The sequence below is a fragment of the Mustelus asterias genome, chromosome 1, assembly GCF_964213995.1.
Source record: "Mustelus asterias chromosome 1, sMusAst1.hap1.1, whole genome shotgun sequence".
Taxonomy (NCBI): domain Eukaryota; kingdom Metazoa; phylum Chordata; class Chondrichthyes; order Carcharhiniformes; family Triakidae; genus Mustelus; species Mustelus asterias.
The window spans coordinates 155,867,412-155,879,489 of NC_135801.1; the positions used below are offsets into that span (position 1 = coordinate 155,867,412).

General features: G+C 43.3%; 1 protein-coding gene across 47 annotated transcripts in view; it reads left to right on the plus strand.

Annotated features, from left to right (window-relative positions):
* Positions 1-12,078, plus strand: part of celf4 (CUGBP, Elav-like family member 4) — a 1,189,091-nt gene that overhangs the window by 1,015,554 nt on the left and 161,459 nt on the right. For 29 of the 47 annotated variants that reach the window (XM_078220798.1, XM_078220789.1, XM_078220922.1 and 26 more), the window contains one exon: positions 3,661-3,804. In XM_078220798.1, the coding sequence (XP_078076924.1) occupies positions 3,661-3,804 (144 nt within the window). The remainder of the gene's footprint in view (positions 1-3,660; positions 3,805-12,078) is intronic. The other 18 variants (XM_078220843.1, XM_078220941.1, XM_078220826.1 and 15 more) reach the window with 1 other exon arrangement.

Consider the following 12,078-nt stretch of genomic DNA (forward strand, 5'->3'; position numbering starts at 1 on the left):
AAATAATGCAACAAAGGAAGGGGCAAGTAAAGATTATATCACATCAGTGATGATCACATTGAATGGCGGAACAGACTCAATGGGCCGAATGGCCAACTTCTGTTCCAATGTCTTATGGTCTTATAGTCTAAACAATGTTTAGACATTGGGCGACACGATAGCACAGTGGTTAGCACTGCTGCTTCACAGCTCCAGGGACCTGGGTTCGATTCCCGGCTTGGGTCACTGTCTGTGTGGAGTTTGCACATTCTCCTCGTGTCTGCATGGGTTTCCTCCGGGTGCTCCGGTTTCCTCCCACAGTCCAAAGATGTGCGGGTTAGGTTGATTGGCCATGCTAAAAATTGCCCTTAATGTCCTGAGATGCATGAGTTAGAGGGATTAGTGGGTAAATATGTAGGGATATGGGGGTAGGGCCTGGGTGGGATTGTGGTCAGTGCAGACTCGATGGGCCGAATGGCCTCTTTCTGTACTGTAGGGTTTCTATGATTTCTACAATTTCATGTGTCTTGAGGAGGTGTAAATGGCAATGGCAGAATTATTACCAACGCCTGCTGTCCAAAGTTCAACAGAACCTCGAGGAGCATTATCTCATCATTCAGTTCGACACTTTACAGCCTCTGGACTCAACGTTTAGTTTAACAATTACAGTTCACTCGTCGCTGCTTCCATTTTTCAGATTTCCAGCATCTTCTGCATTTTGCTTTTATTTTCCTCTAAAACCATCTACTTGTTTCTTGATGGCCCCATTGCCACTTCATTTTCCTTAATCCATCATCCCTTCTGTTATTTAATCTCTCCTGCTTTCCACTCCATCACAGACCTTCCCTTTTGTTCGCCTGTCTCCCCACAGCCCCTGTCCCCATCCCCACCTCCCCACCTACTTACATTGCCTGTGGACTTGCTTCAAACCTGCTGCAACCCTAATTGTTTGCCAGCTCGGATGGAAGCTCATCGAACTGGAACACTATATTCTGCTTCTTTCTCCATGGATGCTGCCTGACCTGAGTATTTCCGGCATTTTCCTCTTTTTATTGCAAAGGAGCTTGTTCAAACTCCTGACTTTGACAGGTTTAATGCTAAATACAAGCGGAATAACAATTGAGGTTCCATCATCTTCAGTCATGACTTGCTCTCACCCATGAAAAACAAATAACAACTGCCTTAAAATTGTGCTGTAGGGTAATAAAATAGATGGATCAGTGTTTTTTGGTGAAATAATAGGGAGGAATTTAATAAAAACACATTACACATTCAAACACTAACATTCCACAGCGGAATGGGGTAGGGACTGAAAAGTGTGCACTTGCTCATCAAAATACTGAGTTTAAGTATCAAACCATCATTAGATTTATGTTTTGCTGTGTTATATAAAAGTCATATGTTTTATGTATTGGGTTTATGTTATGTCTTTTTGTGCCTAGTTGGGTCCTGAAAATCTAAGACATTTTGACTAACTACCTTGAGTCCCTGTTACAGCCTCTTGAAACGAGAACTGAAAACAATTCATCAAAGTTAATCCCAGTGCTCCGAGGAATTATATAGAAAATAACCAAGTTAACACTTGACAAGAAGCCTTTCTCTTGCCCCTAGCTTCCAACAGCACCCACCTAGGAATACTACTTCTTGTTATTTTGGTGATACAGTCATAGTTCTTTTTCCTCTGATTGTGTTCCTCCTCTATTCCAAGTGCACCACATTCTCCATGTTCTTTAGCCGCTACACTGCATCCCCGCTGTATGCTCCCACCCTGCCTTATTTATGTTTCAGGACTTCAAAACTGGAACTCCTTGCTGCATCGAGCTGCAGCATTCCCTTTCCCCTCTCATCTACTCTGAGACTCAAACTTGACATCATGTGACCATTTATTTTTAATTCAACTTGTCTATGTTCTCTGTTCAACCTTGCTGGTGGCTTACTCTGTGGGCGTTAACTCCTCATGTAGCTGCCTCAGAATGGTTTTGATGCTTTACATCATTGAAACCACAGAAACCCTACAGTGCAGAAGGAGACCATTCGGCCCATTGAGTCTGCACCGAGAACAATCCCCCCCATGCCCTATCCGCGTCACCTCACATATTTTACCCGCTAATCCCTCTAACCTACACATCACAGGACACTAAGGGGCAATTTAGCATGGCCAATGAACCTAACCTGCACATCTATGGAACGTGAGAGGAAACTCCGCGGAGCACCCGGAGGAAACCTACACAGACACAGGGTGAACGTGCAAACCCCACACAGGCAGTGAACAAAGCCATGAATTGAACCCTGGTCCCTGGAGCTGTGAGGCAGCAGTGCTAACCACTGTGCTGCCCATTGGTGTGCCTCCATTTCATAAATTGCATTATTATTCAGGAAGAGCACTTTTTAAAAACATTTTTTATAGAGGTATCAATTATCACTCAATAGGGTAGAAATTCATCTCCAGAAGTTATGCAAAACAGGTGATATCAGATCAGGCGCAACATCTGATATTTGATTTGATTTGTTATTGTCACATGTATTGGCATACAGTGAAGAGTATTGTTTCTTGCATGCTATACGGACAAAAACATACCATACATAGAGTAAACAGGGGAGAAGGAAAGGGGAGGGTGCAGAATATAGTGTTGCAGTTACATAAAGGGTGAAGAGAAAGATCAAGTTAATATATAAAAGTAAAATACTGCAGATGCTGGAATCTGAAACAAAAACAGAATTTGCTGGAAAATCTCAGCAGGTCTGACAGTATCTGTGGAGACAGAATAGAGCCAACGTTTTGAGTCTGGGTGACCCTTCGTCAGAGCAGACAAAGCTCTGATGAAGGGTCACCCAAACTCGAAACGTTGGCTCTATTCTCTCTCCTCAGATGTTGTCAGACCTGCTGAGATTTTCCAGCATTTTCTGTTTTTCTTTTAGCTTGATATATCATCATTCAAAAGTACGGTCAATGAAACAGAATATCAGGCATTGCATTTCATCAGTTAGCTCAGTATCACTCATTTTGTGCCGTGAAGAATTTCTAAATGGTCGCGGAATCACAGTTGGTCCACATTACACTGGTTCACTCTCCATTGTTCTCAAAGCTATGTTCTGACCCAGCCTAAATCCACTGCATGACTGTCCCTGAAAACAGCCGACTTGATTCGGGTGGCAACGACTCACAATGCCACAAATCTTGGTCGGGTTCGCATTTGGTAGAATAGACTGCTTTGATTGCCCTGTGCGCAACTATCCACAGAGTTTAAGAAAACAAGTTCTCATCTGGATCTGTAAACAAAAGTATGTTCTTTTATTGCTTATAGCGGCAGCCCGAGCATTAATAAACTGGCTCCAAAGTAAGCCTAGAGTGAAATGGGATTGCTTGAAGGAGGCATTATGAAAGTGAAATTTTAAAAAGACCAGGAGTCAGGATGTGTTGCAGTCCAGATAATTTGATTGTGCCGATAACAGATGATGCTCAGAAAAGAAATGAACCACAGCTTGTTTGTTCTCTCCGTTATCACCAAAAACATGTTTTTCACAAATTGAAAACGTACAACCTTCCTGTCCTAAATATTGCAAATCAAAGTCAGAAGCAGCAAGGGCTCAATGAGACGACTGGGAGGTTACACGGAGTCACGGTGGCGCTGCTTGGCAACTCTATTGATTTCTTTTCTCTTTCTTCTTTCTGCCTTTCAGGGGGCATCTTCGAGCCTAGTGGTAAAATTTGCAGACACCGACAAGGAACGCACAATGCGTCGCATGCAGCAAATGGCAGGGCAGATGGGGATGTTCAACCCAATGGCAATTCAATTTGGTGCATACGGTGCCTACGCTCAAGCGGTAAGTGGCACCTTATTTCATTACAGAAGCAGAGAACAATTTCTGAACGCCCATGCACACTGTTCCTGGCTATGAAGGAGTAAAAGTGCTTATCTTGTCCAGCAAATTGAATTAGAACAGGAATAATTCATGTTTTCAGTAAAGTGTTACTAATATGCAAATCTACAATTATTACAGTAATGATACATTAATATATCTATAATGGATATATTATAATATATCTATATGTAACAGCTGTATTATATATTCATATATCTACATTACATCGATACAATTTTCCTCTATTTTAAACGCTCCAGTCAAAAAAGTGTAACTGCGTACTTATGAATAGTAGATTTCGGTAATCTTTGCTGCAGTAACTCAAATACCCGAGTCGTTTAAAGTAGCATTGTTACCATGGAAACGCTTTCTTACAAGACAGCTTATAGTGGTTTTATATAGACCTGGTAGCAACGCTGAGTGATATGATTGCCTGGTCGGTTGCAACGAGCACTGCTAATAATTTTAAAAAGAAAAATTCAGCCGAAATTCTGAAAGCCTCAACATAATACTTTGCATTGCGGTTGGTCAAGGAGCCAAAAACAAAGTTCTGGTGCCTCGTCACTAAGACCTGCAGCTCACATCGCTGATCCAACAGTGAGGTCTGCTTATTTACATAGCTTCATGGCACTTTGTGAAAGTCCAGTGGCGAACTGGATGCTGGGGTCAGGACTGCATTGTCCGTCAGTAACAGATATTAAAATACACTGGCTGCTCGCGATCTGATAAGAATTGGGATTATTTTTTTTAAATCTGTCAATTCATTCATGGGATGTGGGCTTCTATGGCTAGCCCAGCACTTATTGCCCATCCCACTTGCCCTTGAGAAGGTGGTGGTGAGCTGTTTTCTTAAGTTGCTGCAGTCCATGTGGTGTAAGAAAAACCCACAGTGCTGTTGGGGAGGGAGTTCCAGGATTTTGACCCAGCCACAGTGAAGGAATGGTGATACACTTTCAAATCAGGGTGGTAAATGGCTTGGGGAAAACTTCCAGATGGTGGTGTTCCCAGGTATCGAGCTACCTTTGTGCTTCTAGATGTTAGCAGTCATGGGTTTGGAAGGTGCTGCCTAAGGAGCCTTGGTGAGTTCCCGTAATACATCTTGTAGATGGCACACACTGTGTCGGTGGTGGAGGGATTGAATGTTTATGGAACGGGTAGCAATCAAGCGGGCTGCATTGTCCTGGGTAGCATCACATCTCTTGACTGTTTTTGGAGCTGCACTCATCCAGTCAAGTGGAGAGCATTCCATCAAACTCTTGACTTGTGCCTTGTCGATGGTGTGTATAATTGAAAAGGACTATGGACAAACTGCAGGGACACAGAACTAATTGGATAACTGTTTCAAAGATCCAGTTCAGGCACAATGGGCCAATTGGCTTCCTTCTGTACTATTTAATTCCCTGATTTGAACTGAGTCAGCTTTTGTTGTTGAAAGTTGCCTGGACCACAACAAGCCCATTCATAGATCAACCTCTGGAAGCCAAGCAACAGGCAATGGAGACATGAAGAGTAATTCTGTTGAGAAGGTGGAGCCTTTGCCTTAAGCAGTGATTTAAAATAGATCCTGATAATCTCACTCTCTCTAGCAGCAAGGGCAAGGAGATAGCTCTCAGCAACCCCACTTCTTCTTGATGCCAGGTCCATTGATAAAGTACTGAGTGCATTTGAATGAGGGACCCATCCCCCTGCCCCCCCCCCCACCCCACCCCCGTTCTCCAGGAGCTTGCATGTTTGCTTATCATGCTGCCCATTTGGTGAGTCTCCCAACCCACTCATTGGTTAATACCAGTGGCAGTGGGATGATACCCTTATATGGATATTAATTCTCCACTTAAAGACCTCAATTAGTGTTTGGGGGGGAGGTGGGAATGCCTTCCATGGACATTCCCACTACACACTTAATCGAAATGGAGGCGGGAAAGTGACAAGGTCTCTACCCACCACCCTCCCAGCTGAGTAAATGTCCCTTGGCACTCAACTTACCATGGGGGAGGGCATTAAATTCTGCCCAATGTTTTAGAGTTGAAAGTGATGTTGGAACAGTTGCAGCTGAGAGGAAATAAATCTCAGATTCAAACAGAAAAATTAAGGCTGAGTTTAAAACAAAATATATATAAATATGTTAAGAAATAGCAGTATCAGAAAAAATAACAGACTCTCAAGCAAATTCTGCGTAAGGACAATATGAAAACAGTGTTGGAAAGACTCAATAGGTCAGGCAGCATCTATGGAGAGAGAAATTGAGTTGACATTAACCTTTCTGATGAAGTGTCATCAACCTGAAAGGTTTCTCTCCCCACAGATACTATCTGATCTGCAGAGTATTTCTATTGTTTCCTGTTTTTATTTCATATTTCTATCATCCATTGTGTTTTGTTTTTACATATAAGGGCATTATACTGTTAAACATGCAAAGGCTATTCATGCAGACCCAAAAGATTATCATAGGCAAATAAACACAGGTAAAACGTCTGATGTAATAGAACATTTCCCACCAATCTGGGAAGATAATTGAATAAAGCTGATTAAGTTAACATTACCCAATTCATTCCTAAGTGTTCATTTTGTATTAAGAACAGTAGTCAGAGTATTTTTCCTGCCCTACGTAGCTTGATATTTTATTATTCAATGTATTGTGTATTATGTAAAGATACACATTACAATAGACACTGTGTAACATTCAACGCACCATGAAATTAGTACATATTATAAGCTGTATGGCAGACTCTAGATTGTGTACATTGTCAAGGACACATTACAGTGTTTATTCAGAAAGGTTTATATGACAAATTGGTATTATGATGAAACGAACTGAAAGTGAATCAAGGAGGAAATTGAATGGATTGCCAGCTGTCACATTAAGGGTGAGCATGAGTGTGAGAGCCTTGTGGCAATAACTGCTGACATCCTTCTTAGTTGTCTCCATGCTGAGCTGCCATATTTGGAGGCCAAAACCACAGTGATTTTGGCAACATGTGTATGTTTTTATGTATAAAGGTAGAATTTATAATATTAAAGTTTACTTATTAGTGTCACAAGTAGGCTTACATTCACACTGCAATGAAGTTACTGTGAACATCCCCTGGTCGCCACACTCTGGCGCCTGTCCAGGTACACTGAGGGAGAATTTAGCATGGCCAATGCAGCTAACCAGCACGTTTTTTGGACTATGGGAGGAAACCAGAGCACCCGGAGGAAACCCACGCAGACACAGGGAGAACATACAGACTCCGCACAGACAATGACCCAAGCCAGGAATCAAACCCGGGTCCCTGGAGCTGTGAGGAAGCAGTGCTGACCACTGTGCCACCATGCCACCCATGTGTCACTGTGCTGCCTATCGGAAGAGTTTTTTTATACCAGGAGTGCATTTCACAAATTTGGATGACGAAGTTAACTCGCTTGACAGGATTTCCCGCCCATTCATTCCTAAAATTTACCCTATCCAATATAAATATCCAACAAGGTATATAGTACCCTGTGTTGTCAAGTTGGACTTAAAATAGCTTACTTTGAAGTCAGAATGAACCATAGAATAGAATAGAATCATAGAATCCCTACAGTGCAGAAAGAGGCCATCCAGTCCATCGAGTCTGCACCGACAACAATCCCACCCAGGCCCTATCCCCATATCCCTACATATTTACCTGCTAATCCCTCTAACCCTCATTTACCCGCTAATTCCTCTAATCTACACATCCCGGGACACTAAGGGGCAATTTAGCTTGGCCAATCAACCTAACCCGCACATCTTTGGACTGAATGGTGTGGATTGTCCCAAGCATTTTAAGTGAATGTCTCAGAATTACAATTTTACAGCAAAATGATTCAATCTATAGCGGATTGGGGGAAAAATACCAAGCAATTTTAAAATTTGGTTCATTTTAACATCTTGACTATACATGTAATAGTAAATAATCCTCTTCCATAAGCAGTGCTTCCTGAATCTGGCTTGGTGTAACTAATTACATTTTTATAGTGTATTTTTGGAATTTTTTTACTCCCTAATATCTTGTTGAAGTTCTAGTACAAACTCAAAAATTATTCTGCAAAGTATTGATGAATACAATCTGATTTTGAGCGTGTATGTGGGTGGGTAGGATTTTCTGCTGCTAATGTTAGATCCACTTATTGCGAAGTATTTTCAACAATCCCTTCAAAATTGCATGAAATGTCTGTGCAGAGTCTGCACGTTCTCTCCGTGTCTGCGTGGGTTTCCTCCCGGTGCTCCAGTTTCCTCCCACACTCTAAAGATGTGAGAGTTAGGTTAATTGATCATGCTAAATTGCCACTTAGTGTCAGGGGAACTGGCATGGGGTTACGGGAGTAGGGTCTGGGTGGGATTGTTGTCAGTGCAGGCTTGATGGGCTGAATGGCCTCCTTCTGCTCTTCTCTGATTCTATGAAATGGAGAGACCCCCCAGTGTTTGGAGGTACTAATGTGATAATACAAATTACATTCATCCTGACAACTAAATACTATCAACTTCATTCACTGTTAACATTACAGTATCTGAAGCGTCTTATTTTGTGAGATTCTTAATTCTGCTATTCTGTAGTGGATAAAAATGTCTTGTTCGCATACACGCACAACACTGGGGAACTGGAGTGTGTGACAGCAGCAGAGACACTAATTAATTCTGGTACAGCAGCTAACGATGGTGTAGAGAGCATGAATCAGCTGTCATGCTGCATGCGCCATCTAGTGAGCCTGATGCCCCACAGTCTCTGATTCTTCAAATAACGTCTTCTACACAAACCTTAAGCTGCTAAACGGTTGATCGGGCAACTGCCCTTTTTTGTGTATTTTAAAATGAAAACCACAATACTGTAAAAAAATTTAAATCTACTGCATCTACTGATGGCTTGTTATTGTTATTGAGAATTTGTCACTTCATTTTATCCACCATCCTGGTAACAAGAGCACTTAACCTGGTAATAAAGTTTATTTATTAGTGTCACAAGTAGGCTCACATTAACACCACAATGAAGTTACTGTGAAAATCCCCTGGTTGCCACACTCCGGCGCCTGTTTGGCTACACTGAGAGAGAATTTAGCATGGCCAATGCACCTGACCAGCACATCTTTGGGACTGTGGGAGGAAACCGGAGGAAACCCATACAGACATGGGGAGGACATGCAAGCTCCACACAGACAGTGACCCAACACAGAATCGAACCCGGGTCCCTGGTACTGTGAGGCAGCAGTGCTAACCATTGTGCCACCATGCTGCATAGGATGGTTGCTAGTGCCAGTCTGGATGACATGATCTAAAATAGATGCTTTTCGGTCAGAAAGGGCCTCGAGTTAACATTTGGTATCCGAGGTTGAAGAACAATATATATTATTTGTAAAATGCTGAGGATGTTGGACATCTAATGTCAGAGAGAACATGCTATTTACACACATCCGCAGGAGAATAGATAGCTCAGAGTTTTAGGATTATTTTGGCATTTAAGAAGTGATGATCTTTCAAAATGGAGCCGATTGAAGGTACAATGTAGTGACCTAAAGGCAATGAGAGGGAAAGTGAGAAAAAATCATAAATGCATGAAATCCATCTGAGAATGAATAACATCACATTTAAAACTAGTATTTATTTTAAATGATTGTGGTTGCTTTTATCAACAGAATAATTTGACAGTAACAATGCCAGATGGAATACAAAATCTGATTTTAAGTGCTCTTAGATTAAGTGCAATTTGTGCCTTAGTACACTAGTACTCAAAAAAATGCATCTCCAGGGCCACTCATGCCTGCTAGCTACTTATTTCTGTCCCATCCATGGGGATTTTATTTGAATATAAATGGGGGGGGGGGGGGGGCAAATAAAAATACATTGAAAGTTGGTGATACTTTTTTTAACATCTTACATATTTGGATATTGATTGAAAAGTAGATGTTGAATCTCTCCACAACAATGGGACCAAAATGTATTTATTAACCTCTCCTCTTCTTTCTTCATCATGAATGATGTAAATAAAAGTTTAGCTTGTTCCTTTCTCTCCGGTAGTAAGGGCCTTGACTCAGTGGTAGCGCTCTCACCTCTGAACCTCTGAACTCAAGGATGGGATTTTCCAACCATTCCTGCCAGTGGGAGCTTCCAGTCCTGCTGATGATGAAGCCCCCCCTCCCCTCCCCTCACCCCACACTGGCAGTGGAAGATGCGTATAATGGGAAACCCCATTGACAGCGGAGGGACCGGCCAATGATGGGTCGCCACTCTTCCTGCCACAAAACACGTAGGAATGCTACCCTAAGTCTCACTGCAGAGACTTGAGCGCTTAATCCAGGCTGACACGCAAGTGCAGTATTGACAGACTGCTGCATGGTCAGAAGTGCCATCTTTTAGATGAGACATTAAACCAAGGTGCTGATTTGCCTCCCAGGCGAATGTTAAAAAACAGAATTCCATCGCACTGCATGAGGGAGAGCAGATAAATACTTCTCAGTGTCCTGGACAGCATTTATCCCTCAACCAACATCACCAACAAAAACAGATGATCTGCTCATTGAATACTTGAAGGGAAAAAAAATAAGAAATTCTGGAGTTAGAAACATAAAAACATAGAAGATAGGAGCAGGAGGAGGCCATTTGGCCCTTCGAGTCTGCTCCACCATTCATTACGATCATGGCTGATCATCCAGCTCAACAGCCTAATCCTGCTTTCTCCACATAACCTTTCGCCCCAAGTGCTATATCCAGCTGCCTCTTGAATACATTCAATGTTTTGGCATCAACTACTTCCTGTGGTAATGAATTCCACAGGCTCACCACTCTTTGGGTGAAGAAATGTCTCCTCACCTCCGTCCTAACTGGTCTACCCCAAATCCTCAGACTGTGACCCCTGGTTCTGGACAAGACCATCATTGGGAACATCCTCCCTGCATCTACCCTGTCTAGTCCTGTTAGAATTTTATAAGTCTCTGTGAGATCCCCCCCACCTCATTCATCTGAACTCCAGCGAAAACAATCCTAACCGAGTCAATCTCTCCTCATACATCAGTCCCGCCATCCCCAGAGTCAGCCTGGTAAACCTTCACTGCAGGGGAGTGTGATTAACTGAAGAGCCAGTACCGGTGAGATGGAACACTTGGCAATCTTCTCTGCTGCCTCAGAGTCTCTGACATTTCCAACTCTCACTTACCAGGTCAGCTGTGCGTGGCCTGAACTTTGTCCACATTTTGCAAATTTGATGGAAATTCAGCCTGAGGCCCAGTATCAGACATCTCCTTTCAGAGGCAAGGCCTGCACCCGGCATCCCCATATCAGGAATTTTGCACATTCAAATTTTAGCTCTCTTGTCTCATTAAGTCCTTCTGATAACTCTGGCCTGAATTTCACCCTACCCTGCTGGCAGATCTTTAAGTGTTGGGAGAGTGTGAAATTGCAGGGATGGGATTCCGTCTGGCTTCCTGTCCGCCCCGACCTAGCAGCAACTTTACACTGGAGTGGGCAAGGCCTCAGATGAGCTGCCCAACCTTGCCCCAGTTGAGGCCCTTAAATAACCAAATGGGACTGGTTAAGGGCCATTTCTGGAGGATTTACCCAGCATAAGGTGTTGGGGGTGAAAATGGAAGAGAGGGTGAAGATGGAAGGGGGAGGAAGTTCAGAGGGCTGAAGGTGTCTGAGGGGGTGGAGGGGTAAGAAGGAGAAGGATGCAATTGTGGAGGAAAGTGTCACGGCGGAGGAAGGAATAAAGGAGGGATGTCAGAAGAGTGAAGGAGTCAAGGGAGAGGAAGGAGTAAGGGAAGGAATAAGGAGCAATGAAGGAGTATGGGGGAGAGGGAAATGCCCAGTTGCATATGCAAGAGAGGGGTTTGTAAGGTCAATGTCTGCCTCCTGGGGAGGTAACACATCTTTGGACTGTGGAAGGAAACTGGAGCACCCGGAGGAAACCCACACAGACACGGGAAGAACGTGCAAACTCCACACAGACAGTGACCCAAGCCAAAAATCGAACCTGGATTCCTGGCGCTGTGAGGCAGCAGTGCTAACCATTGTACCACTGTGACACTCCCTGTCCCTGCCCCTGCCACAGGACTTTGTCCCAGATGGGAGGCATGATGTGTGTGACATGGGGCGGAGTGAGTTGGTCGGGTGAGCCGGTGAGGGAATGTCGGTGGCGAGGGTGGTTGTCAGACTCTTGGGAGACAGGCACAGACCCTATGGTTGGGAAGATGGAGATCAGGGTTGGAGCATTGGATTACAAACCATTCCTCATTCACCCTTTG